Below are 27932 nucleotides of genomic sequence, written 5' to 3'. Positions count from 1 at the left end.
TTTCTGGCCTAAGACCGCAATGTCATTTTTAATTTAATTGAATCAAAACCAAACTTTATGTCAAACAAACATAATGAAATTATACAACTTTTTTTTTTGAGACAGGGTCTCGCTAAGCAGTTCAGGCTGACCTTGTACTGTGTAGCTGAACTTGTGATCCTCCTGCCTCAGGCTTTCAAGTGCTGGAGTTACAGGTGTGCGCTACCACACCTGGCTGTATTTTTATTTCTCTGGCATTTGCACATTTTGGGAACTCGACTATTATCCATTGGATCTTGAATGTCTCCTAAAGGCCTTAGGTACAATGGACCTTCAAATTATGACCAGCCTGACATACGAACACCTTGGGTTAATTAGGTTAATAGAAGATTCATTTGCCTCTTGGTGTCTATAGCGTGTACCCAGGTAAACATCTGGATCTCAGCAGTATTGACTTACAACCAACTTCAGTTACAACCAGCCCTTGGGAACCAATCAAGTTTGTAAGTCAAGGATCCACTGTATAAGGTTTAGTTCCCAGAGGGCCACTATCGGGAAGTAGTGGAATCTGAGAGAGGGCCCTGTGGGAAGAGTCCCTTCCTCCTTCCTTCACTCCTTTGCTTGTGAAGTACGCTACCACTGTGTAACGGCTTTCCATGGGCCCAAAGCCATAGTGATAATGGATAATGGACCAGAAACTATAATACAGAGCTAAAATAAACCTTTTCTCTTTATAAATTGATTATCTACAGCATTTCATTATAGTGACGGAAATTTAACACAATGACCACTTGTTTTTAGGCATTCAGCTAATTACCAAAAATTGATGTCTGTATGAATCATATTCATCATCTTTATTATATATTCATAGATGTCTTAAACTTCTATCTCTAAGAAACACCATTTACTTGTAACGAAACATTAAAATTGCAAATAAAACCATAAAATCAATGAAGATGAGTGCTGTTGCATGCTCCTTTACATTATTTTCCATAAACAGCACAATACAGCAAACACTAGAGAAAGGCTTTAAATAACATTGCAAAGCGGAACACAAAAATTATGCTTGCTCCCCCCACCCCAATTCAACATGCAGACATCCTATTTTCATATAAGCAAATTCTAAAGCATCACAGTCTCTTAATAGTTTTAGAAGAGTATCTTTGCCTTGTAATTTAAAACAATCTCACAAACTGTACGCAATCATAGAATAATACCATGATCACAACAGTACACAATGTAGTCTACATTTACATGATCTACATTACAAGGTGACTACATTTACATGATTGTAAAGCTAAAATCTGTGTTTTTCCTTAAATATCATAGTAAGTCAAACCACAAAAACCCAGAATTTAGTTTTAAATGCATTTATGAAGACTGCTGCTGAGCTCAAAGCATGCAGGTATTTCATGATCACCTAGCTGAAGCTGGATGTTGAAAGTCCTTCAGTATGTCCAATGATGTACTTTTTCACTCATCCCAAGTATCTCCATATTTGTTTACTTTGACTAGGAAAAAAAGCATAAATAATTGATAGTTTCAAACAGTAACAAGTAAGACACTATCTTAAGTTTGTTATGATGAAAAGTTGTTTCCTCTCATTTGAATAAAGCACACGAGAGTCAGATCTTAATTATAAAAGGGGCTGGCTAAGCTTTTGTGAACTAGAAGCTGTTCAGAACTACAAACGTCCTGTATTTTTGCATATATACTTAATCCTCATTAACAACCTTATAGTAAACACAATCCCCTCTTTAAGGTTGAGAAAACAGATTAGTAACTTGCCCAAGGTACAAGCCTTAACAAGTAGAACTGAAGCATGTCTAGTTAGGACCAAACCTAAATAGATGCCTTTACAACTTTATCAACTAAGTGTGGTACATATTATCATATATAGCAAAAAGTTATCAGGAAATTAAAAAATAAATTTACATTTTGTTTTCAACAAAACAAAACCACCAGTAACATGGTCAAGTCTTCAAGTTGGGGTTAATTCAATCTTATCTTCCAGGAGCTGTCCTACAAAGAAATGGTTTTCAATATTCCTGTATTTTATATAAAGTTAAATTTTAAAACACGATCCTATCTTTTTTACTATTTTTGGCTTCTCTTCTACATGGCCTCCATCTGTGTGAATTACAACTCCTCAGAAGACTCAAGTAATCATAACAATACAAACAAGTTCAGTGTGGTCCTTTCAGGGAATCTATGAAGTCAAAATTATTTCATTACTATACTAGGACATCATCTACCCCTTTTCCCTCACATTCTGCCTATTCCTCTTTGTTCTCATTATTTCATGATTATAACAGTTTTCTAGAACCTATATGATATGGTGACATGGCTCTGACAGTTAACAGAAAATGTACTTGTGTTTTTAAAATTGCTCAGTCTTGATTGCTAATTAGATAAATAGTGATAAATATAATCCACATCAACTAAAGCTGAAAACTCTGACATTTTCAGACCCTGGTCTGGATTCAAAAACATTATAAAAAAATAATCAGGTCTTTTTTTCTTTTTCGGTACTGAGGATAAAACTCAGCACCTTGCACTTGCCAGGCAGGCTGGGTGCCACTGAGTTACATCCCTGGCCCATTAACAGGTCTTTTTCTTTAAATTATGTAAAAGAAAATCCATTTTTCTTTTTACGAAGAAAAAAGTTCATAATTTTATAAACACTTCAAGACTTCACAGTTGAAAACACAACTGTCAAAATCTAACTAACGTTTGAGATACAACATATTTCATTTTTTTACCTTTCAATACTACATAAGACCAAAATACTAATTTCTGATATAACAGTGCAAGGTACCATGCTATGCGAACTTACCAGAAAAGATTACAAAAATGAGAGAAACACCAACTTCTTGCCCTCATGGAGCTTACAGTCTAAATCCTTAAATTAATTACCAAAGTAAAGTACCAATAAGTCTTGCGTATTACAGAGTAACAGCCACTGTATGCATAAAGTCTGTGCTAAGACTTAATGACAAACATCAAATACTACAAATTACAACTCTATATGAAAGCTAGATTTTTTTTGGTACCGGGTATCCAACTCGGGTCCCTGCACTTGCGCAGCAGGCAGCAAAACCACTGAGCTAAATCCCCAGCCCTAGCTAGATTTTTTTACATCAAAATTATGGTGTAGACATTTTCATTGCTAAAAAAATAATTATAAATGAACAATCGAAATAAAACTGGCTCTAAAGAAGGATCATAATAATACTAATGATTTTCATGTATTTTATAGCATATGGCCTTCCAGAAAGAACCAAAGGCCTATTCCTTTTTTTTTTCTTTTTGTGGTGGTGGTAGGGACTGAACCTATGGGCCTTATATATGCTAGGCAAGTGCACTGAGCCACACCTTCAGCTTGACTTTTAAAATAAATAGAACATATATTTATAATGTCATCTTTCTTTATTATTTTTTTTATTTTTTGAGACAGGGTCTCATGATGTAGTAAAGCCTGGCCTTGAGCTCACTAGCCCAGGCTGGCCACAAACTCGCAGTGATCCTCCTGACTCAGACTCCCCAGTAGTGGGATTACAGGTGCATGCCACCACCTCTTTCTTTAGAGATTAATTTGTGTGTCAGAAAATTGACTCTGGGTAGTATTTGCCTGTTCCAAAAAACCGAAAAAAAGAGGTAACTTAAAAACTTAGTATTGCTAAAAAAAAAAAAGGAACTGGATGTGATACAACATACCTATAATCCCAGCTACTCAGGAGGCAGGAGGATCCCAAGTCTAAAGGTCAGCTTGAGCAACTTAGTGAGACCCTAGCTCAAAATTTTTTAAAAACTGGCTGGGAGGGCCGGGGATTTAGTGCAGTGGTTTCACTGTCTGCTCTGCAAGCGCAAGGACCCAAGTTCGATCCCCGGTACCAAAAAAAAAAAAAAAAAAAAAGCTGGTCCGTAAGGCACATAACTCTTTCAAATACACAAGAAAAACTTCATTATTATTCTCCCTTGCCAAAAGTGGCATTACAGCCCAATGATCAACCTCAGGTCATGCAAGAGATGCAGCATTAGGAAAAAGATATTAACCCCCAAGGTGATTTCTTATAAAGAAAAACAGTCAAATGGGTGTGTAATTTCCACATTGTACTTGACTTACAAAACTAGTTTGTCTTAAGTCTTCCTATTTGGATTTATTTTCTTGTTTGAATTTCATTATGTTTTAAAACAAAATGGACTATGGAACACTTCTTAAAAATGGAAAAAGCAAGCCAGGCATGGTGGCAACACACCTGAAATCCTAGCCAATCTGAAAGGCTGAGGCAAGATGCTCACAAATTGGAGGCCAGCCTGGGCAACTTAGCAACTTATCAAGACCCTGTCTCAAAATAAAAAATTCAAAAAGGGGTGGGGATGTAGTTCAATGTGAAGGACTTGGGTTACATCCCTAGTACCACAAAAAAAGGGAAGAACTGGTAACTGTGAGATAATTATTCTTTAAAAATTTTATTTTGGCTAATTGCTTGAATAATTAAATCATATTAGTATAATTAATGTTTTAAACTAATGCTTTAGTTTCCAATCCTAAGAGTTATGTGATTCAGACTAAACTATCATACCTTCTTTTTTTGGCTCTCTTTCCTGCATAGGCCTGACTGAGGGGCCAGTCTTTTGTGTTAAAGTTACTTCATATGACTCTCTGTTCTTTTGTCTTAATTCCTCATATGTAATATTTTTTCTTTTGGGACTTTCTTCAAGGTTGGGATCAGGTCCTAAAACAACAAACAATTAATAAATGGCAATAAAAGGATTTGGATAAACCCAAAGCAACTGAATTTTGTAAATGCTTATCTACAAAGCAGAATAATAAAGTGAAATAAGGATCAAATTATTAGCACCATTTTAAAGGTACTAAACTTTCCCAAGGAAATTATAAAATTAAAACCTACTCTCCCTTAAAAATAAAGAAAAAACAACCTACTCTCCCTTATACTTTTAAGCTTTTATCTCTAAAACTTAAAATCAACATCAAAATTTTAAAACCTAAACCCTAGCCAGAAAAATGATAGATAATGGGTATCATAATATACAATCAAATAACTTAAACTCATTAAAATTCTAGTGTTCTAAACTGGGTTATTCACACTATGTTTGGAATTAAAGAGAAGTATTGTACTGGTGAAAGAGAACAAAACTTGACAATGTAGATTTTATTTCCACAGTTAAATGTTCTGATAAGAGCTTATATATGCAAACTCTAGTTACTTTAAAAAATTAATTTTCCATCTGTATATTTAAACACAAGTACTTGAAACTACCTACTGAAAAGTATAAACCATATCCTTAAAGCAGAGTGGGACTGTTATCACTCTGGTCAAACAGATACAATACTGAAGTGGAAAAAAGTGACAACTGTTCATCCTGGGAACCTGCGTTTATTCTTTATATTTCCCAAAGAAAGTCAAAGTGTGAACAATACATATTATCAAAGAGGCAAACACTGAAGAAAAACAAAGAAGTTGTTATTCTTTAGTACTGTCAGGATCAAAAATGGAACAATAGTGTGTAAAATATACAAATAGCAAAACAAAAAACATACAAACTTTTTTTCCAGTATCGGGTATCGAACTCAGGACCTTGCATTTGCCAGGCAGGCAAGGCACCTCTGAGCTACCTCCCCAGTCCCATATAAACATTTTTTCCCCCTATACAAGGGATCGAACTCAGGACCTTGCACCTGCGAGGCAGGCTCCATTGCCACTGAGCTAAATCCTCAGCCCCATATAAACATTTTTAAAGAAATTAACTAATGCTAACATAACATTCAGTGAACTATTATTTAAAGTCTTAAATACTATTTTTCAATGAGAAAAAGTAGTCATATCTCTTTAATAGTATGTTAGTTAAAACACATTTAAAAAAAATTTTTTTTATAAAAAGTACTTATTTAGAAATCAATGGTGGGCCAGAGATTTAGCTCAGGGGCACTGTGCCTGCCTCAAAAGTGCAAGGTCCTGAGTTCGATCCCGTTACCCCCCCCCAATGTAGAGAAAAATATTACAATCTCACACTGGGTTAAAAGCACCTTGCACTGCATTATTAGTAATTCTTGAACTCATTTCCCTTCACCATAAGTAGAGATATGGTGTATTTCAGAACTCAGGGTTGTCATCTTCATTTTGCTGACCACTAATGGGTCCTTGGGCAAATCACTAAGCTCCTTTCAGTACTGGCTTTCCCAACTGTGAAATAAGATAGTTTGATTACATGACCTCTAGAATTCCTTCCAGGTCTAATATTTTTTCTTATCAAAAAGAAAAATATTGTATTATTCTGAAATTCTGTAACAAATGACAACATAAATCAGATGGTAAGATTGGGGGAAATTTCTCCACTTATGAAAATATCCTGCATCGTGTACAGAATATAATTTACGGCTTTGGGAAGGTTTAAAGAGCTGGAAGGAATAAGAAAATATAAAACAGCATTGCTTTAAATCTAACTATAATAAACTCTAAGTCTTCTAACAGCTATGATGGAGTGCTCTGCTTTGAAAAGATTAGTAACTCTTTGGATTCCTGGTAAAAAGCACAACTAAAGGGGAAAACAGAACTTAAACAACAGGAGAAGGTGCCCTGGTAAAGGAAAGCATCAAGGTAAAGGAAAGGAAATCACTGCTGGTCTATATGGAAAGCAGTGAAAAGAGGTTTTGAGAAGGGAGCCAGAGAGCAGCTCAGTGGACAGATGAATGGCTGCTGTGGAGAGCATAAAACAGTATTAAAATGAGTCTTACAGTGATCTGTGGGTAGATAACAAAGGGATCTTTTAAACTTTTATATGGAAAAGAAATTATATAACATGAAATTTTCTAATGCAAATGATCAGAGGGCTACAATTCAGTATAGAGGAAGAGTTGGTGCATGACTAGAATATAGGATGAATGGATATGAACATGAGATGAGGAAAATCAGACACAGTGAAATACAAGGACAGCTGCCTTGGGAGATAAGAGACTTTAACCACTCTCCCCAAATCTCCCCATTCTAATATGATGATGTCTTTGCTTTCAACCATGAGAGGAGGGGAGCTGAGGAAGAAAAAGGCTCTCAACAACTTTCATCCATATTCTAGAGTCTCTTTAATCATCTAAACATCCATTTCCTGTCTCTTCTTTTATGCAAGGTTATTAATCACCTTGGTGCCTTTCATTGTAATACAGCACAGTCCAACAAAACTTTCTGCAATAAGAATGTTCTACATTACACTATACTATATAGGAGCCACTAGCACATATGACTATTAAGCAATTAAAATGCTACCAATACAACTGAGGAAATAAATTTTAAGGTTTACTTTCTTTTAATTAATTTACATAGCCACATGTGGCTAGTGTATACTTTATATTCTGACCTACCTACCTACCTTAATGAATTCATTTCAAATTTTTTTCAAAGATTATAGAGACTTATAATCCCTTATCTTAGTCCTCAGGGTTAAACATGTTTCACAATCAGTATCTGAGATTTTAGAAAAACATTAGAGTATATATCCTATACTACTTAACATCCATCCAGAGGCTTGGGGAAGAACATTAATGGTTCTCCAACAGAATATAGAAAAAAAATCATTTTAGGAAAAGTAAATAAGGCTCTATTTATATATATTATGCTAGGTTAGGTCAGGGTTTGCTGCCAAATGAGTATAGGTCAGATTGTATTTATTTTTCTAGCAGTATGGGGGTCAAACCTAGAGTCTTAACACATACTAGACAAGCACTCTACGAACATATCTTCAGCTCTCAAGTCAGATTTTACTTAAAAGTAAAACAACAAAAAAAAATAGCTTTGGCCAGGGATTTAGATCTGTGGTTCCGCTGCCTGCCTCGCAAGCACAAGGTCCCAAGTTTGATCCCTGGTACCAAAAAAATAAAGCTTTGTGGATTTCTGGATTTTAGATAAAGGAACTATAGAGGCCTATACTTCCCGTTTCTAATCCTCCACCTTTCACTGCAGACTAGACTGAAAGAAAAAAGGAAACTAACATTTGTTGAGAATCTGTTATTTGTCAGCATTGCCTCTGAGTATTTCATCTAATTTCAACAGTTCTTAACAGAGAGGTACTGTTATCTGTGTTCAAGGGATCAAGACACTGAAAGGATTATAAAGCAGTTATTTGCCAGGACTGTGATTATAAGGTCACACAGCTAGCAAATATCAATCATTCAAGTCCAGGCCTTAATCCAAAATTGATGTGGTTTCACTGACATGTGAGGTATTCACAATTAAGTATTTACACCAACTTCACAATGCATTTTCACATGGATTTTCTCACCTAACAGTTCTGTGAGGCAGGAAATTGTTCTTACATTACAGACAAGGAAGATGAAAGCCTTTAAGACCAGCCTATTAAATTTAATCTTAGCCTTCTTAAAGTGTCTACTTCTGAAAACACAATTTATCACTTCTTTCCTATTCCACTAAACTTGTGTTAGTATTTTCAATTACTAGCACCTATCAGTAACTTATCTTTGCATTTCTGTATTTCCTAAGAGACAGTTTCTGGGCTGGGGATTTAGTTCAGTGGCACCATGCCTGCCTCGAAAGCACAAGGTCCTGAATTCAATTCCTGGTAAGGAGGAGTGGGGAGACAGTTTCTCAAAGACGAGAACCAGCCTTGTTCATCTTTACTTCTTCCATATCTATCTGACACCTATGGTCCTCAGGGAATGCTGAATGAAGAAACAAAGAAAAGGAATAAACATGCTGAGTTAGGCTGACAGATGAGTGCGGGTTGATGGCCCATGGTAGAACATACAGGTGATATCCAGCAGAAAAGTTCGTCAAATAAAATTTATACATACGTTGGACCATAAAATGTTGAAATTCATTTCAAGAGAAGTTTCTACCTTGGGCAATATGATCAGAAATACCAGTGGGAGTGGATTCATTCATAGATGCACTGAATGGAATTGGCTCATAATGAGGAAGCATCTCCTTTTCTATGTTGTCTGCTGCTGGGGAGGTCACAAAAGAGGACTGACCACTCACATTTGAGTCATATTTTGACTTTTGAGAATAGTGCCTGTAAAAGAACATCATGTTGTATAAGAAAAATGAGTCACTGTCTTAAAGATGTGTTAAGGTATAAAAACAAGTTACTCAGTTTCTAAAATAATTCTAAATTTAACAGGTATTTAACAGCAAAAAAAGTGTTTCAATCATCAAAAGTATTAAAAAACATACTGACTCATTCAACTTACAAACTGTCAACAATACAGGGGAAAAAGAAAACGTTCAATTTTCTAAATATTGGGTTTTGAAGACAATTTTAATCTGTTTTAAAGTTCTTGGGGGGAAAGAAGTACTTCAGATGAGGTCTAATTTCCCACATCAATTGGGAAGTTACTTCCACAGCTAGGAGTCAATAAAAACACTAATTTGTTAAGCAGATATAAAAAATATTATCGCTCATGAGGTTTTACATTGTTTGCCATTTATAACTCATCTACCCATTACTTATTTATCTACCCTATCCAGACAGATTCATACATCCATATTATATAATTCAAAAACTAAACCACAGTCTAAAGAAAACTATTAACAGAATAAACATTACTTTACAGGACTTAGAAGTTTGAAAGTTTTAACATTTTAAAGTTTTAAAAAGTGCTTGTTTTAAAATTTTTTTGTAAAATACAATAGAACTATACTACAGAACATATGGAGTAAAGGGGAAAACTTATACATCACAACCATTATTACTATCAATATTTTTGAAAATATATACTTTATAAGAAAAAGATAATTTTATGTATATATAATTTTATATTCTACCCTTTCAGTTTATCAAAAGCATTTCATCATGATGCTTTAAGACTTCATGATTTTAAGTAACTTCACAATGCCCATCAATTTATGTAACTTAGTGAAAATGTTCATTCTCCATTACTGGAAGTTGAGTCCAGTTTTTTTCTATTTCAAGTTGTACACAACTTTGTGGCTATAGTTGTTTTTTGTTTTGGATTCAAAGAGTTTAGCACAAAGAACCCAAAGGATTCTAAATTTTATGAATCTCAAAATATGCTGACAAAATACTATTCAAAATACTTGTACTAATTTATACCAGAAGTTATGATACCAGTTCACTTCTAAAATTACATAATCAAAAATTATGATCAGGGCATGGTGGTGCTACTCAGGAGCCTGGTGAGTTAAGAGGCCGGCCTGGACAACGTACAGAAACTGTGTCTCAAAAGATAAAAGGGCTATAGGGCTATAACTCAGTGCCAAGGCCCTGTGTCTAACCCCAGTATGGGGGTGAGACGAGAGGGAGTTAAATTGTGATTCACAGTATAAAGCCAGATTAACAAAACAAACATGAATATACTGTATCTCAGAGAAAATAGACATTTCCTGTTCGTTTTCCTATTTTAAAAACTAAAGGCAATAAAAAGTTGAAAACTGTTGAGATGGGATTAAATATTAACAAAATTTGGAGATGCAAAAAAAGTCCAAAATACAGTAAACCAAAGGTGTTTGCCAAATTTAATCAAGATGAAATCCTTTATTCTAGGACATGTACTCTCAACTGGATGAAACTCCATATTCAAAAGAACAGTAACCAAGTCTTGCTCTACTTTTTAAAGTAAATTACCTCCTTTTATACATAAGGGAGGATGGGAAAGGGGGGGAAAAAAAGAAAAATCAAAATATATATTGGTACAATTTCTCTATGTGTATCTAAAATGTACCAATAAATGTTCTGCAAATAAAATAAATTACCTTTAGCCTATAGGAAATAGCAAGTTTCCAATGGCCCAGGCACTGAATTATAACAAGTTTTTAATTTTCTTAAAATCAAAAACTTTAAGTGAAGATCAGAATGTGACCTACCCAGGTGGTGAAGATCGTCGTGTTTGTCCTGATCGTAAAGCTTCTCCAAGAGGAGAATTTTCAAGATTCTTGAACTTTTCTTGGCAAGTTCTCACATAAGAAAGTTTTCCAGCAAAGTATCCCATGATACAAGCAACTTATTTATAAAGTCAAACAAAAAGCAGGATTGAATAGGCCTTTTTAGGCAATAATCTTGTCCAAACATTTTAAAAAACATGTTATTTTAAATATATCTCTGGTTTAGAAAGACCTGAGATTTTCTAAAATAATGATAAAAGGACCTCATTAAATTCAAAGAGTTCAGAGAAAGATTCTATGGATATAATTCAGTTTCTCTAAATAAAATAAATCAAAATAAAGTAGTTGTAAGAGAAATCAATTCTAATATACTAATTATTAATACAAATAGGAAAGATACAGTAAAGGTATGATGGAAAGAGGAGTAGATAAGGAATCACATCAAAATTCTAGCCTAGTTAACAGAGATTCAAGCCATTTTTCTTGTAAAATGAGAATAAATAAATAAATTACCTCTAGCCTATAGGAAATAGCAAGTTTCCAATGCCCCAGGTACTGAATTATATCACATTCACAAGATTACTTTAAAAATGAAATTAGATACACTAAATCTCTTAAAATAATGAATTACAAAGTGTAACTGAAATGTTTACTTGGGTAACCTATTCCTAATATAAAAGAGGGGCTAACCTGAAAAGATTCATGAAAAGCCTCAGGTACATTTTTAAGAGTAATTTAACTTCTTTTTGTTAGCCACAGTGCTAAATTTAAAGACTTCAAAAAAAACTAGGTTTAATTCTAAATATATTTATTTGGATTAATCAGAATATCTGTACAACCTTCTTTCCTTATAGAGACAAGAATTATTTTCAAGTACTATGTATTTAAAAAATAATTTCAAATTATTATAAAGGGAAAAAGTCTTTCAAGTAACTCATGATTTTTGATCCTAGAAAAAAAAAATCCAAGTAATCCATTTAATGAAAAGCTTACACTGATTCTGTCAGTTATGTGTAACCACATAACTAATATAAGTATGTCAATACATTTAGTATAAATTAATGATTTTACTTTGGTAAAAAAAGCTAAAAGTATAGTGTTGTTCATACTTACATATAAGTTTAGGGATGGAACCAAATCTGGGATGACTTGAAAGAATTCCTACAGAATAAAAAGTTAAGTATTTCTGAGAAATATTATTAGAAGAAAAAATTAGCTCAGACTATCTTTAAATATTTAGCTGCCAACATTAGTTCTTTTTATGACTTTAGAGAATTCTAAGCTATTTAAAAGAGAAAATCAAGTGAATTTAATATCAACAGATAAATGAAAAAAATCCAAAAGACAGAATACATGAATAGTGGACTACTTGATACAAAGTCCACAATAACAACAACAACAAAAACTCCTTCTATATACCAAGAACAAAGAAAACAAAATATACTTTAAAAGATACAATTTACTATAACATCAAAACCAACCAAGACCCAGGAACAAATCTAATTAAAGATATGAAAGATCTTTATATTAAAAGCCACAAAGTAGGGCTTTGCTGAGTAGGGCTGGGGATTTAGCTCAGTGGTTTCGCTGCCTGCTGCACAAGCGCAAGGACCTGAGTTCGATCCCCGGTACCAAAAAAAAAAAAAAAAATTGCTGAGGAGTAAAAGGCAAACACAAAGAAACATACTATGCCCAAGAATTGAATAGTGTAAAGATGTCAATTCTCCATAAATTAATCCATAAGTTCAATGCTCCAATTAAAATCAAAGCAAGGTCTTGCTTATACTAAAAATCAGATGCAAACACAAAGGGCCAAGGCAGTATTGAATGAAACTGAAACAGACATCAAGACCTAGGATAAAACTATAGTAATTAAGACAGTCTGGCAGAAGTGCAAGAATACATAAACTGACTCACACTTCCCATATGTTGTTACTTGATAAACAACAAAGGAAACAATGCAGTAAACAAAAAATAGTCCTTTCAAAATACAGGCAGAGGGGCCAGGGATTTAGCTCAGTGATTCCCCCACCTGCCTCACAAGCACAAGGTCACGATCCCTGGTACCAAACAAACAAAAAAAAATACAGGCAGAGATGGGCCCGGGGATTTAGCTCAGTGGCACTGCACCCGGCTCCCAAGCACAAGAGGTCCTGAGTTTGATACCCACTACCAGGAAAAAAAAAAAATACAGGCAGAGTTAATTATGTATCTGTAAGAGAAGAAAATGTACCTGATCTACCTGTTATATACAAAAATAATTCCACAGGGCTTGAAAATTTAAATATGATAAAAAAGCTTATAGAAGAAATCATAAGAGACTGTCAAAGATCTTAAAGAGATGACAAAAATGTAAAAATCTGATAAATTGGACTCTATTAAGAATCACAATAGGGCCGGGGATTTAGCTCAGTGGTTCTGCTGCCTGCCTTACAAGTGGGAAGTCCCGAGTTTGATCCCTGGTACCAAAAAAAAAAAAAAAAAAAAAAATCACAATCAGAATGGGAAAATAATCACCACACACACACACACACACACACACACACACACACACACTCGACAGACTTCCAGAAAGGACAGAGAACTAAAGACAATCCAATGAAAAGATGGACAACTTCAACAGATACTTTCAAATGATGAATAAAACAGAAGGCCCTCAACTGCATTAGTCACAGGAAGATGAAAATTAAAACCATTATGGAATCAGTATCACCGCTCATTTACCAGTATGGCTGAAATAGAAATAAAAATGTGAGAGTGAAAATTGCTCCAAATAGTGTAGCAGTATCTACACTAAAGTTGAATATATTTATAATCTATAGTCCAGAAAAATGTCTAACAAGAAATACTTTATTCATGGAAGTACTAATTGTAGAAATCAAAAAACTACTCAATTTCCAATGTATAGTAGGATAAATGAACTGGGACATGTTCAAACAGCAGAAAACTACACAGCAACGAGAATATATAATTTACAGCTATGTAAAACATTGTGGATAAATCCAGTAGTGTGCTAGTAAACCAGAAAAATAAATAAAATGGCAAATTCGCACGTTAAAAAAAAAGGTAAGATTTTAATGTCCATCAATTTCTATAATATAAAGCTATCAAAGGGTTTTTGGCTGTCATGTTCCTGAAAAACTTAACAATCAGTCCTTAGAAGCTAGTTCAAGACAGTTCTAACATACCACTGATAAGTCTCACAAATGTTGAAAGAACCAACATAAATTAATTGACATAAGGCTTCTGTGTAAAGTTCAAAAAAACAAAAGTAATCTATACTGTTAGCTTATCTCTATTCTGTCAACAACTAGTTATAGACCTCTGACATTATACAAACACTACATATTAATAAGAAAGGATACAGTAAAGACACCTCTCCTCCCCTTGTACAGTACTAGGGATTGAACCCAAGGCACTGGCACTAAACTACATCCACAATCCTGTTTTGTTTTGAGATAGGGACACCAAGTTGCCTATGGCCTCAAACTTATGATCTTCCTGTCTCAGCCTATCAGAGTATGAAGATCAAAGGCATATACTACCATGCCCAGATAGAAGATAGACACTCTCTTTACACTCATGGAGTTGACCGTCTACAGAGGGAATAAAACAAACAGACTTCATCATAATAACTGCTATTCACCCAAATATTTCAGTATCTACTACATGTGTGCATTAGGTATATTCTGACAGGTGCTAGAGAAAGCTTATTTTCCTAAGAGGAAGTAAGTAGTGAGAATGGAAATACACTTACTGAAGGTTAATGCAATGCTCTTTACAACATACAGTTACATCAATTACAGTGAAAATGCAGAGGTAGATAGCTTACAAAAACATTTAAGAGTCTGAATACAAGACATCAATCCGACAAGGCAGATAAAGAATAGAAGTGAAGGCTAAGGCCCTGATGTCCTGAATGATAGCAGGACAAATGGCAAAACAGCAGGAACTGGTTTTAGCAAAATGAGTTCAATTTATGGAGCCAATACAAGGGTCATCCATGTAAGATATCCAGAATATAATATAGCAGATATCTAGACTAGACATAATCCTAGAGATTGTTATGGTTTGATTGAAATGTCCCCCAAAAGGATCATGTATTCACAGGTGAAGCTTTTGGCAGGTGATTACTTCATGGGGGTGTTAACCTCATGAGTGGATTAACCTACTGAGTTCATGACTGAATGTGCCACTGGAAAAGTATGGCCTGGCTGGAAGAAGTCACTTGAGGATGTCTGAAGAGTATTTCTCTCCTTTGGTGCTTTTTGCAGTCCTATGTGATCTGGGTACCACGAGGTGAGCAGCTTTCTTCCACCACACCCTTCCACTATGTTTCTGCCTTGGAGAGCCAGCAGATCATAGACTGAAACCTTTGAAATCTTGAGCCAAAATAAACCTCTCTTTCTTTAAATTGTGGTTGTCAAGTAGTTTGTGCCAACAATGGAAAAGTGGCTAATACAGGGATCTGGCTCCTACAGTAACTAGAACCCATATTACTGTAGATGAAAGCAAACAAATCTGGGCTGAGAGCATAGCTTGCTTAGTGGTATAGGACCTGGGTTCAATCTCCAATACCACACCCCTCCTCCTCAAAAATGTAGACCGAAAACTAAAATCCAAAGCAGAACTCCAAAGAATACCAATATTTCTAAAACAAAGGGAGAAAGAAAACCAACAAATGAAAATCTAAGCACCAAGAGGTCATGAATTTATCTTTAGTGCTACACATTGTAAACAGTGTGCCATGCATACTACACTCAAAAAACATGAAAAAAAATGGAAGAGTTGCCTGAAGTAGGAGGGAAATTCTAGGACTATGCAATTACAGATGAGAAATCAAAGGAATGATTCAAGAATTGGTTAGAGGTGGGGAACCAAAAAAAATTTTTTTTGATTAAAAGCTGGGCATGGTGGTACACCCCTGCAATCCCACTACTGAGACAGATCACAAATTCAAGGCCAGCCTGAGGAACTGAGCAAGACACTGTCTCAAAACAAAACTAAAAGGGCTAGGAATGTAGCCCAGCACTCCTCAGTTTAATTCCAAGGAAGGAAGAAAAGGAGGAAAGGAGGGAGGAAAATGGTTAAGGTTGTATAATGTCAATCAAGAACAAAACCTGCATCAAATTTAAGCAGCAAGAACACTGTCTTGGTAGTCTTTTTTTTTTTTGGTACCGGGGATCGACTTGGGATCTTGCGCTTGCAAGGTAGGTGCCAGAACCATTGGTAGCCTTTTAAGAGGTTTCAATAAGTGAAAAAAATTCATGGATAATCTATTATAGACAGGGTTAAAAGAAGTAAAAAGTGAAGTGTTCCTGAAGCCTGGCTTCGTATCTGAGATGGGGCAGTTGGAAAAGCATATAAAAAAGAATTTTTAAAAATGTTTTCTGCCCTTTTTTGAAGATCAGGAACAAATAGGTAACAGCTAAGACCATGTTGAGTACAACTCACCATAGACAAATACCAAATGCTAGGCATTTGGATTAAATCCAACATGTTTTGGTGGATTCTGAATTGTTTTCCTTAAGTCTCTAGCTTCTACCTTATTGTCAAGTTGTCCAAAGTTTTTAACTCCTATAAGCCCCAAACCACCAATACTTTCCCTTTCATCCCCTTTTCCAAATTATAATTTTTCCTGGTTCTACATTAGCTGTTTTGTTTTCACTGCTTGCATGATTTTGTCTCTGTGTCAGTCTCCTCACTGCCTCCAAATAGCCATGCTTATTGTTGTAATCACCAGACCCTTGCTCCTCAAATACCTTTCCTTTTCTTTTTAATCTAAATCCTGCCTATCCTTCAAAATTTACTTTCAAAAAACATCCCTTTAAAAAAAATTTTATTAAAAAAAATTTTATTAGTACGTTTGCAGTACATGATTACATTTATCATGGGGAATTGGTACATATACATAATACATTTGATTCTTTTTACGTGCTTATTTATAGCAATCCTAGAAATTGTTCATCTTTGAAAGATCTTTACCTACAATTCTGAATCTCTAGTTTACAATTTAGTAGCTTATTTAAATTTTCTATTCTCTTCAGTGTGTGTTCACATTACCTAGCAGCTCCTAAATTCCTTTTGTAACCCCCATACCTAGATCTGATCATTATTAAATGACAAAATTATGATAAAATGGCACAATAATGGGGCCGGGGATTTAACTCAGTGGTTCTGCCGCCTGCCTGGCAGGCGCAAGGTCCTGAGTTCAATCCCTGGTACCAAAAAAACCCAACAACAACAACAACAAAAGGTACAATAATGGACAATATAATTTCTCAATTGTGCCAGTTATGCCTTCAAAGTAATGTGATTTAAAGTGTTTTGTTCACAATATGGGACCAATCTGGTCTATAAAACACCTCAGTTTTAAAGGACATGTAAGTACATGTGTATCTTGAGTTCTTTCCATGTTTTAAGATTCCTGGAATGTGTACCATATTATAATTAAATTCTTTAGCTGTTCTTTAAATTTTCTCTTTTTTTTTGGTACCAGGGATTGAACTCGGGTTCTTGAACTTGCAGGGCAGGCAGTGGAACCAATGAGCATAAATCCCTAGCCCTATTCTTTAAATTTTCATCCCCACAATCCTCTCATTTCCCTCCCGCCCCCAATTTTTTTTTTTTTGATGGTACTGGAGATTGAATTCCGAGTCTGCACTTCTCTGCATCATAGCTCTTTTAAAATTTTTTTTAATAAATTTTGAGGCAAGGTCTCAGCTAAGTTGCCAAAACTAAGCTCAAATTCATGATCCTCCTGCCTCATCCTCCCAGAGTGCTGGGATCATAGGTGAGTGCCACCATGCCCAGGTCAAAACTTTTAGTAACCAGTTTTTATCAAGACTACTGTTTATGTACTTGATACTACTAATGTAAAAGGGCTTCAAAGGTCCTATCATAGTCACATTTTTGGAAGAGCCAATTAACAAGCATTTAGGATATCTGGAAACCATTTTAAGGTCACCAACCTTTTCTGGAACATCTTCCAAGATACAAGATATACCAGGCAGATAGTACACTTAAGTACATGTAATGAACATCACCTGTATCACCAAATTTTAAGATATAGAGACTGATAATACTTAATCCACAGGGATATACTATACCATTTAGGCCAATAAAATTTAAGACTAGAAATTCTCTTTGGAGGCTTGTTAAAAAATAGATTACTTGCTGGTTCCCTCCGAGGCTTACTACTCTTTTAAATGCTAACTCATTCTCAGCCCCAACTCGCAGGTGATGTTGGTTTAGAAAGCTATTGGTCTTCACAATGAGGTATGTCCCGTCACAGGACCTTCACAGTGAAGTATATTCCTGGTCCTTTTTAAAAAGTAATTCATGTTGGGCCCAGGATTTAGCTCAGTGGCGCTGTGCCTGCAGCACAAGGTCCTGGAGTTCGATCCTTGGTACCAGGAAAAAAAAAAAAGAAAAAAGTAATACATGTTTGCGATACATATTGAATACATTCACCTTTGGGAGTTGGTATTGCATTTTAATCCTTTTTACTTCCCCTTGATCTCCTCTCCTTCCATTTCAAGATCCCCTTTCCCATTTGTTTGCAAAAGATTCACCTCTCTGCTTTCTTTTTTCTCTTTAAATTATACTTTGGGTTTCTCATATAAGAGAAACCATGTACTATTTAAGGCTCTGTATCTTATTTCATTAAGCTTTGTGGTCTCAAGGTGCATCTATTTTCCCATAAATGACTCAAATTTATCCTTTAGGGCTAAGTAGCACTCCACCGTGCATATATACATTTTCTTTATTCATTCATCTGCTAAAGGATATATAAGCTGCTTCCAAGATTTAGCTATTATAAGTTGTGCTTCTATAAACATGGGTATGCATGTATCACTGTAATATGATGTCTTTAACTCTTTGTTTTGTTTTGGTTTTTTTGGGTACCGGGGATCGAACTCCGGTCCTTGCGCTTGTGCAGCAGGCAGCGAAACCACTGAGCTAAATCCCTGGCCCCGATGTCTTTAACTCTTTAAGAAACCTAGAAAGGAAATACTTGAGTAAACTGGAATTTCTAATTTTAGTTTTTTGAGGAATGTCTATACCAATTTCCATAGTGGTTGTACCAGTTTATACTTCAACAATGTAGAAGGGTTTCTTTTTCCCCATAGCCTTGCCAACATATGTTATTTTTTGAGTTCTTGATTATTTTATTATTGAGATAAGGTCTCGCACTAAGTTGTACAGGCACGACTTGAACTTGTGATTCCCTTGCCCTAGCTTCCCAGAGTGCTGGAATTACAGGCATGCACCACTAGGCCTGGCAGCTACTATTCTTTAAACCAATGCCTGAGAATCACCTGGGTTTGTTAGAACACAGATTCTAGGACTTCAGAGATTCTGACTAGGTATGGAATGGGGCCTACGAATTTGCATTTCTAACAAAGAGTGTAGCTGCTGAGGCACCCACCTAAACTAGGTTTGTTGCTCTACCTACAAACTATCCACAAGTTTAGTTATTTTCTTGCATTTTCAGATTGTTAATGATGTTCTGTGCAGGACAGTATCAAATTCTCAAATCAAGATAATGGATCTAGTGATTCCACATAGACAAAACTTTTCTAATATTGGAGAAATCCACCAATGATCACACTTAATAAGATAATCATCTTTCCTTATTTAAGAATCACAAAAATAAACATGATATCCAAAAAACTAAATAAATTTAAAGTTTACATATTTACCTTTACTAATTAGTCCTTGAGTAATCAACATACTTGTGGCAGCCAAAGGCACAGCTAGGAAGAAAATGAACTTGTCAATATTAACAAAAGGAAAAAATGTTTATCTTGAGTTCATTAGGAAATGAGTATCAGCAAAACCATCTAAGAATAAACTTTACAACTAAGATCTTTTAAAACAGATTCATTTTAGGTCCAGGATGTAGCTCAGCCGCATAGAGCCTGCCTGGCAAGCTCGAGGCCCTGAGTCTGATTCCCAGTACTAAGAATTAAAACAAACAACAAAAAAACCCAGATTCATTTTAAAAGTTGTATTGTGTACACAGATGTTTAAAAACTTAGAGCATTTTAAATTAAAAATAATGCCATAACCCCAGGACTTGGGAGGCTGAGGCAGGAGGATTGCTGTGAATTTGAGGCCAGCCTGGGCTACACAGCGAGACCCTGTGTCCAAAAAAACAAAACAAAACTCATAAAAACATTACAAATTAAACAACATAACTCAAGAACCATATAGACTTATGTTCTGAGAGAGGTAGCAATACATTAATAATCAAGTAAGACAATGCTGTTGTTGGTTGTGGCGGCGCACCCCTGTTAATCCCAGCACTCGGGAGGCTGAAGCAGGAGGATCGCAGCAAGTTTGAGGCCAGCCTGGGCTACATAGTGAGTTCAGGGCCAGCCTGAACTACAAAGGGAGACCCTGACTCAAAAAAACCAAAAAATCAAAACAAAACAAAACAAACCCCTTCAAAAACACAAAAAACAAAAATAAAAACAAAGCCAATTTAATAAAAAAAAAAGACAACACTGTTAAAACTGACTTCTGAAGTTAGAAAAAGAGGGAAAACAAGATAAAGGAGAGGCTAGAAACAAATTATAAATAAGCTGCTACTGAGTAAAGACAAAATTCCATGCAAGGCGCTAAGTGCCTTAGTGCATTGTCTCATTTGCTTTTTATCACAGTATTTACAAACTAGATAATACTATCAGCCCTTTAAAGATAAGGATACTGAGGATTAGAGATGTTAAGAAATTGCTCACGGGCATACAGCTAGTTCAGGGGCAGGTCTCAGAATCTAATGAAATCTAATACCAGATCTCAAGCTTTTAAACTCGGTATTACAATGAACCAAAATACATTTGACTGTAATCATATGGTACCTGGGGCAAGAATTAAAAAGCATATATTTTAAATATTCCTTAAGACTATATGGAAATATTATGTGTATATGCCTATTAACCTACAGTAAAATATCCAAAGCGAGAATCACAATTTCAAAGGGACTTACATCTTAAAAACAGCTATGAATCACTGTTCTCTACACAAGCAGTAACAGAATTTTCTGCAAGGATGGGAGTTGGTCCTTAGCTGCCTCCAATGTGGCAAGTAACTTGGTCTGAGAAGTTGACTAATAAACAGTTCCCTACATTGACAGAAGTGGCTCGCTATGCCTAACCTGTTTATACAAACACAATTCACACTGAACAACTGCTTTTTATCTGAGAGTCTGGTATTTAGGTACATATTAGGCTGAGAGTGCCTACATGACCAGCCCCCAATTTTAAAAAAGCCCTGACATTGAGCTTCTAGTGACATTCTATGATAACACAACACTTACAAGAGCTGTTACTGGGAGGCAGACAAATTAAACATGTCCTTTGTGTGTGGCTCCACTGGAAGAAGACCCTTAGAAGCTTGCACCTGGCTTCCTCTGGACTTCACCTCATGCTTCTTTTCCTGTTTTGCTTTGCATCCTTTCACTGTAAATTAATTTAAATAACTACATGTGGTCAGTGGCTACCATGGTGAACAGTGCTGTTCCTAACCAGGGGTTGGCAAATTGCTCTATAAAGAGCCTGATACCAATAAAATTTAAAAAAAAAAAAAAAAAAAAAAAAAAAAAGAGCCTGATGATAAGTACTGGGCCATTGTGGTACATTCAGTGTTTGTCCTAACTACTCAACTACTGTTTTATGGCAAAGGTACAGACAATACGTAAACAAATTAACATGACTGTGTTTCAATAAAACTATTTATGGATGCAAAAATATTAACATTAGGTAATTTGTACATGGAATGAAACCATCTTCCTCCTTTTTTTTCCTTAATCATTTCAAAATTTAAAAACCACTGTTAGTTCACTGCATACAAAAAGATTTGATCCATGGTCTGTAGTTTCCTCAACTATGGTTTAAATTATACATGGGCAATTTAAGCACTGAAATAACTGAGACATTTGAATTGTTAGAGAAACGTTATGATTAAAATCCACTAACTTTGGAATAGGGCTCCACCATTAGGCACAATTTGCAGAAACCCTAAGGTTTGACTCCTTACTATTCTACTTACTACCAGATTTTACCTTGGTTGGGAAAATGTTTTCTTTAATGTTGGCTGGTTAGAATGGCTTCATGTATTATCATTTAAGGTTTTTCAAAGGACAAATCCCTTTAAATTACAGCATCAGTTCAGCTTGGTTCAAGGATTGCAACACGTAGCACTGAAGAATTATATAAGGATAAAAGGTGATGAATTAGTTAGCCATCTCTACAATGGACAATGTTTCTTCAGTCAATGCAAAAAGTAACAGATTAAGAAGATTCTAGCACTAGTTCTTCCATTCATCCTGTTTGCATATATCTCTTAACTTCTCATGCTATAAAGTGATAATGGTTTAGGCCTATGGTCTCCGTCCAACTTATATAATAGTAAAACTGAAAAGACTTCAAAGGTTATCTAGACTGCTTAATCAGAATAAACTGATATCTACAAAGTCATAGCTCAAAACAACACAAATGTTTAATTTGTAATACAACTCAATCAGAACTCAAATCTTACTCCCATGTCATGAGAGTCCTTTATAGTATGTGACTCCTATTTGTTAATATAATGTAATGTTTCCTTAGGCAAATCAAAACTACTGCTGACCAAAACCTATTCTGCTTTAGGAGCACAGTCCCAACCATATCCAATACAAAGATCTGTGAAATTCCTTGAACTCTTCTCCCTTCACAATAAAATGCTACTCTAAATTCACAATTTTCAACAGAAACTTTTATTTCATTAATCACAATAGCATCAACAGCCATTTAATAAAGAGAGCCAACATTTATATAATTAAATCAAATTAACTGAATTAATCCCCATAACAATTTCATGTGATAGGTAGTTATTGTCCCTGTTTTACAGATAAGGAAACAAAACACAGACAGGAATTTGTCCAAAATCTCACAGCTACTATCTGGGATTTGAATTCAGAGAGTCAGGTGGGGTCCAGAGTCCATGTTCTCCTTGATCATACTTCTCATTTGAAACCCAGTGGTGCATATGTATGAAATATTTTCATACAATCTAAAACTGATGCAAATTGGAATTAGTATGACTTTTCAATAATTCCGGAAGTTGAGAACCACTATAATATGCAATTAAGTTGATCTTTTATGGATTTATTTTTCCACTACCTGTGTGTGTTTGAGCACACATTAGTTTTTGGGCAGCAAGTAGGGCCAAATTTTAAACAATTGGAAATAAGTTACCTTCATAGTTATACTTTAAGATTAACAGAAAGGCCAGGGATTTAGCTCAGTGGTTTCGCCGCCTGCTGTGCAAGCGCAAGGGCCTGAGTTCGATCCCCAGTACCAAAAAAAAAAAAAAAAAAAAAAAAGATTAACAGAAACTAGATCAGAGAAGAAACAAAGTTATCTTAAAAGAAAGTCTAAATCAACAAGTCCAATTTTAAACCAAGATGAATATATTTAACAGACCTCAAAAAGGTGTAAAAGTTACCATCAGTACTCGTCTACATATTCCTGCTTTCCTCACCACCTTCTCATTAACAGCCCCAAGTTGATACTCTCCAGAATAACATGAATTCCATTATTCATTTACATAATATGGAAATTTGTGCTCGCTTCGGCAGCACATATACATAATATGGAAATTTCACATACTACTTGGAATACCTTTTTTGAAGATACAAAAACTACAAAATTTTCTAACACGTGACTATCAAGTTCTCTTGATAATTATATGTTGAATTTCCTACCATCTGGTTACAGCTATAGTTTTCTACGTATTGAATGTTTGATGTTATAATATGCAACAGCTAAGTTATTTCTGCTTTAAGAGTCAATTGTTGGCCAGGCACGGGGGTTACATGCCTGTATTCCCAGCACACTGAGGCTGAGGCAGGAAGATCACAAGTTCAAGCTCAGCCTGGGCAACATAACAATTTAACAGACCCTGTCTCAAAATTTAAAAAAGGACTAGGGATGCAGCTCAGTGCAAAAGCTCTGAGTTCCACCAAAAGAAAGAAAAAAAAAAGGTCAACTGCTTTTGTAACTACTGCTGGTTGTTAATTTTTTTACTGCTCTAATTTCCCAGTAAACCAGATATAATATACAATTAATAAGCTTTTTTTCGAGTTCAATCCCTGGTATCAAACAAACAACAACAACAAAAAAAACAAGCTATTTTTTTAGCCTGTCCTTAGTACATGCTTTTTGCCTCTTCAATTTGGGATTAATCTGTTTTAATATACAAAAATTACTTATTTCTTACTGTTCATATACCACATTGTCCTATTATTAAGTCATACATACATAGAAACCCTGCCTATACATCAATGTGCTTTAATGTACTTTTAGCAAAATGTTACAGCTGTTTAGAATGTTAAACATGCAATGGCATAAATTTATCAGCCAAAAAAATAACCACTGGCATTAATATTACAATGATCCCAAACTATCACCAGACGTGTCTTTTCCTTAATCCTATGTCATCAAGACTTGGAAGATAATTTGTTGCACCATGAATACAAAATGATCATACTAAATTTGTTTCTTTCTACAAACAAAAAATTCTAACTGTACTTTTTAATCAGTAATGTCATAAACTGGACTATCTTGAAGTTATTACCTGACTCTTTTCCTTCATTCCCCCTTAGTCAATCTTTTTGAAATCTTATTACATGTCCTTTCAAAAATCTTTCATCACCAACCCATTTTCTCCAGTCCAAATGGCAATATAGTCAACTACTTCTCAACAACTATATGCCTTAGTTATCACCAAAATCTCACAGAAGATCTCACCAAGTACAACTTCTCATTCTTCTAACCTACAATGCATACTAATCTTCCTCTGAAAACAAACTTACATCATTCTTACTGCCCAAGAACCTAAAACCTGTAAGATAAAACTTTTAGCTCCTCACTACTGTTTTACCTTCTATTCCCAAGAAAGGCTTCTGTTTTATCAGTTCAGCCTCAAGGCTCTAACAATGATCAAGTTATTGTAGATTCTTCCTTTGCTCAATTACAATTAATTTACCTCTTAAAATTCTTACTGTAGCTATGAAACATCACCTTTTTCTGTATGTTTCATGTGTTAGTTTTGTTTCGACTACATTAGGATAAAGACTATTTCATAAAACTTGTCTTCCAAGCAAAGTATCTAGTACATAATAAGTACATATATTGGGCTGATGAAAAGATATACCTTCCTTAGCAATTTGCTCCCTTGCATGTTAAAATTCCACCCAGGGGCCAGGGATTTAGCTCAGTGGTTCCGGCACCTGCCTTGTAAGTGCAAGGTCCCGAGTTCAATCCCTGGTACCAAAAAAAAAAAAAAAAAAAAAAAATTCCACCCAGCCCTTCTGTTCCAATTACCACATCACAACTGTAAAGGACTATAGTTCCCAGGTGAAGTAATACCTGGGTTTTGTTTAAAAGAAGACTGTATTTTATATATTGCTTTTAACATTTAATATTGTTTTTAACATCTCTAAACCTCAATGTCTCCATCTATAAAGTAAGGGCAGTAGTTATCAACCTCATGGAATTGTTTTTATAAAATTCATGTACATATTATTACTATTATTCACAAAACTGGCTCATGGTTTTGAAAAAAATTCTGCAACGACTTTAAAATGTGCATACCTCTATTTCCTAAATCTCTTTTAGCAACAACCATACTAAGACAAAGTGTGCCAAATTTTTTCTGTATGGAGTTACTCTAACTTCAAATAAAAATGCAGGTTAAAATTTCAGGTACAAATTTTGGATCAAATTATGTGATAAGAAAACTGAACTCACATCTGAACCAGAAGCTTTCATCATTGCATTCTGCAAACATTCTTCTTTCTTCCTCTGTCGGAATGTAATCAGCCCCTATGACTTTTTACCAAGGAAAATTGGAAAATAATAAAATACCAATAAATCCAAGACTGAAAATTAGCTTAGTATAAATATTAACGAAAGACATCCAGCATTTTTAAAAAAATCAAGTAATGAAACAATTGGCTTGTAAACTTTTAGCAAACTTGGACTTCAAACAGAATTTAGTACTACTACCTGCTAGTCAGAATTGGCTACATAATGTACTTGACCATGTGCAAAATCAAAATGCAGGAGCCTTTACTGAAATTACTAAGAATTTCAAGATGGCAAGAGTAGAGCTAACATTAAACCAAATCTGGGGCCCTGTGTGACTGCCTCATGAAGCTAGTCCAGCTGCTACTGTTACTCAGGCAATGAAATTTTCTTTACATAGCAAGTGCTTCCAATTATAAATACTTAATATGATAGTTACGGGGAACTGGTCTTGGAACTTCTGCATTCGACTCTCGAAAATCAGCCCGCCCATTCATCTTTCCTGTATCAAAAACATTTACATTAGCTATTAAGAAATATCATGATAGTTTGAAGCAAATGCAGATAATAGTGAAATTATTGGTTTACATGGCAATTTAAAATACATTTACTAAAAATTACTACATCTTAAGTATCTGACATAAAAATAAAAACATCATAAACCTACAAATTAATCTGGACTCATTATTCATCTTTGGTCCCTTAGCTGAAAAAGATGAGGTGTTATCAGTATTTACCAGTTGATGAATAAGGTTAAAATATTAAAAGATACCAATAAAACTGACATTTTCCCTCTTGAAGTGGCTTATTTCACATTATCCCATGTCTTGGTCCTTTCAGAAATCTATCCTACATGATTTGGGTAATTTCCCCCCAAAGAAGATCTTTTCTGTTTCCAGTTTTAAAATAATCAGGAAACATGCAACCTCTCCCACAAAACAGTACTCAAAAGAGAAAAAAAAATTGAACAAAGACGTCATATCCTTCTGTGATGTTAAGGTCTATAGCAAACTATCTTCCAAACTTTCCTCCCTCTCTCCAAATAATCTTCAAATTACTTTTGTACCAATACAAGAGATTAAAGATGCACAGCATTCCAAAAATATTGTTTTAATTTTTTCATTTAGTTGGGTTTTTAAAAACCCGTATCTCAGGATTTAAGAGACCAGCACCACAGATAACTGTATTTTAAAGCACAGTATCAGGTTGATTATTTTCATTTAAAAAATTTTACATGAAAACAGAAAATGGTATACAGAGGATGACAACTGGGCCCATCCGTAATTCCTTTAGTAAACAAGACAACATCGAAGGCCTACGACATGCCAATTCTTTAGGGAAAAGGAATAGGGTAAATCGAATTCATAGACCGACGAAGCCTTCTGAGTAAACTGGTTACATTTTAAAACCATATTAGACAAATAAATCCCTCTCATTTCCCACCAACAGCATCTTTCTTATAGACTGTTAAGGTTGACAAGGGCTCTTAGACACCATTTTAAGCTCGCCAATCTAAAGAAAAATTCTGAAATGAACCTTCACTGGCCTGACTGTCCACTCCCTCACTCTATCTACCACCCATCAAAACCGATTCAGACCCACCTGCCTCTAGTGAGTCACCACGAGTTTCTCCCACCTGCACGCCCCAGAAACAGTCCCTCGCCTCCTGCGGTAACCAGCACTCAAAAGCGCGAGACCCAACGGGCAGTTAGTCCACCTTAGTAGGCAGGAAAATGGCGGAAGGGGCAAATTGGAGGCCACTCGCGAGAAAGTGGTGAATGGATGGGTGGGGGAAGGGCCAAACCGGGGCTCTCTATGCCACCTCACCCACCTCCCAAATGCAGCGGCCACAGCGCAAGGAGCCCAAGCGATCAGGGGCAGAAGCTAGGAGAAGAACGTACAGGCGGTAGGGCAGGCACAATCTGCGCCAAACCACGGCAAAGGGGAAGGGACGGACTGCTAAGCCTCTGCCTAAAAGTCACCCAGATACGGGCTCAAAGTGACTGCGACCCGGAAGCACTGACTACCTGCGGCAGGAAATGACGTCACCTCTCTGTGGTGTGAACGCCGAGCAGCCTCGGAATGGATGGATGCGCGTTGCGCTTGCGCCTAGACAGATGTCACGCCCTCTTTCGCTCGGCCCTCCCTTCTATCCTAGGCCTTGTTGCTCTCGAGCTGCACTGCGACTGCGCTGGTGGTAGCGGCGCTCCGGGAGCCAAGC

The 27932-nt window shown here is 35.5% G+C and overlaps 1 protein-coding gene across 22 annotated transcripts; it reads right to left on the bottom strand.

Moving 5' to 3' along the window:
- Positions 1 to 814: 814 nt before the first annotated feature.
- Positions 815 to 27888, bottom strand: Ociad1 (OCIA domain containing 1). Of its 22 annotated transcripts, none has more exons than XM_087187590.1 (10): positions 27543 to 27729; positions 27314 to 27428; positions 26151 to 26213; positions 25655 to 25735; positions 19562 to 19615; positions 11970 to 12017; positions 10839 to 10974; positions 8852 to 9027; positions 4566 to 4718; positions 815 to 1490 (listed from the first exon to the last, which is right to left on the bottom strand). In XM_087187590.1, the coding sequence occupies exons 3-10, from the start codon at positions 26206 to 26208 to the stop codon at positions 1453 to 1455; spliced, it is 744 nt and encodes a 247-aa protein (XP_087043716.1). In that variant the 5' UTR covers positions 26209 to 26213; positions 27314 to 27428; positions 27543 to 27729; the 3' UTR covers positions 815 to 1452. The 22 variants fall into 22 exon arrangements, with proteins under 22 accessions (XP_087043716.1, XP_087043721.1, XP_087043717.1 ...); XM_087187595.1 differs by having other exon boundaries at positions 27348 to 27428; XM_087187591.1 differs by having other exon boundaries at positions 27613 to 27729.
- Between the last annotated feature and the right edge of the window lie 44 nt (positions 27889 to 27932).

Source organism: Heterocephalus glaber, unplaced genomic scaffold (genome assembly GCF_053883595.1).
Source record: "Heterocephalus glaber isolate CG9 unplaced genomic scaffold, H.glaber_assembly_v1.0 deba00001509, whole genome shotgun sequence".
NCBI lineage: Eukaryota > Metazoa > Chordata > Mammalia > Rodentia > Bathyergidae > Heterocephalus > Heterocephalus glaber.
Note: the sequence above shows the minus strand (reverse complement) of the source record. Positions and strands in the feature narration are given on the sequence as shown.

Bases quoted from the DNA above. Each gene is read 5' to 3' on its own strand.
- Ociad1 (XM_087187598.1), bottom strand. From the start codon at position 26,208: ATGAATGGGCGGGCTGATTTTCGAGAGTCGAATGCAGAAGTTCCAAGA. The intron at 10,975-11,969 runs GTAAGTATGAAC...TTTATAAATAAG, and splicing joins TTCCATCCCTAAACTTATAT to TTGCTTGTATCATGGGATAC. The intron at 9,028-10,838 runs GTAGGTCACATT...GTTCTTTTACAG, and splicing joins CGACGATCTTCACCACCTGG to GCACTATTCTCAAAAGTCAA.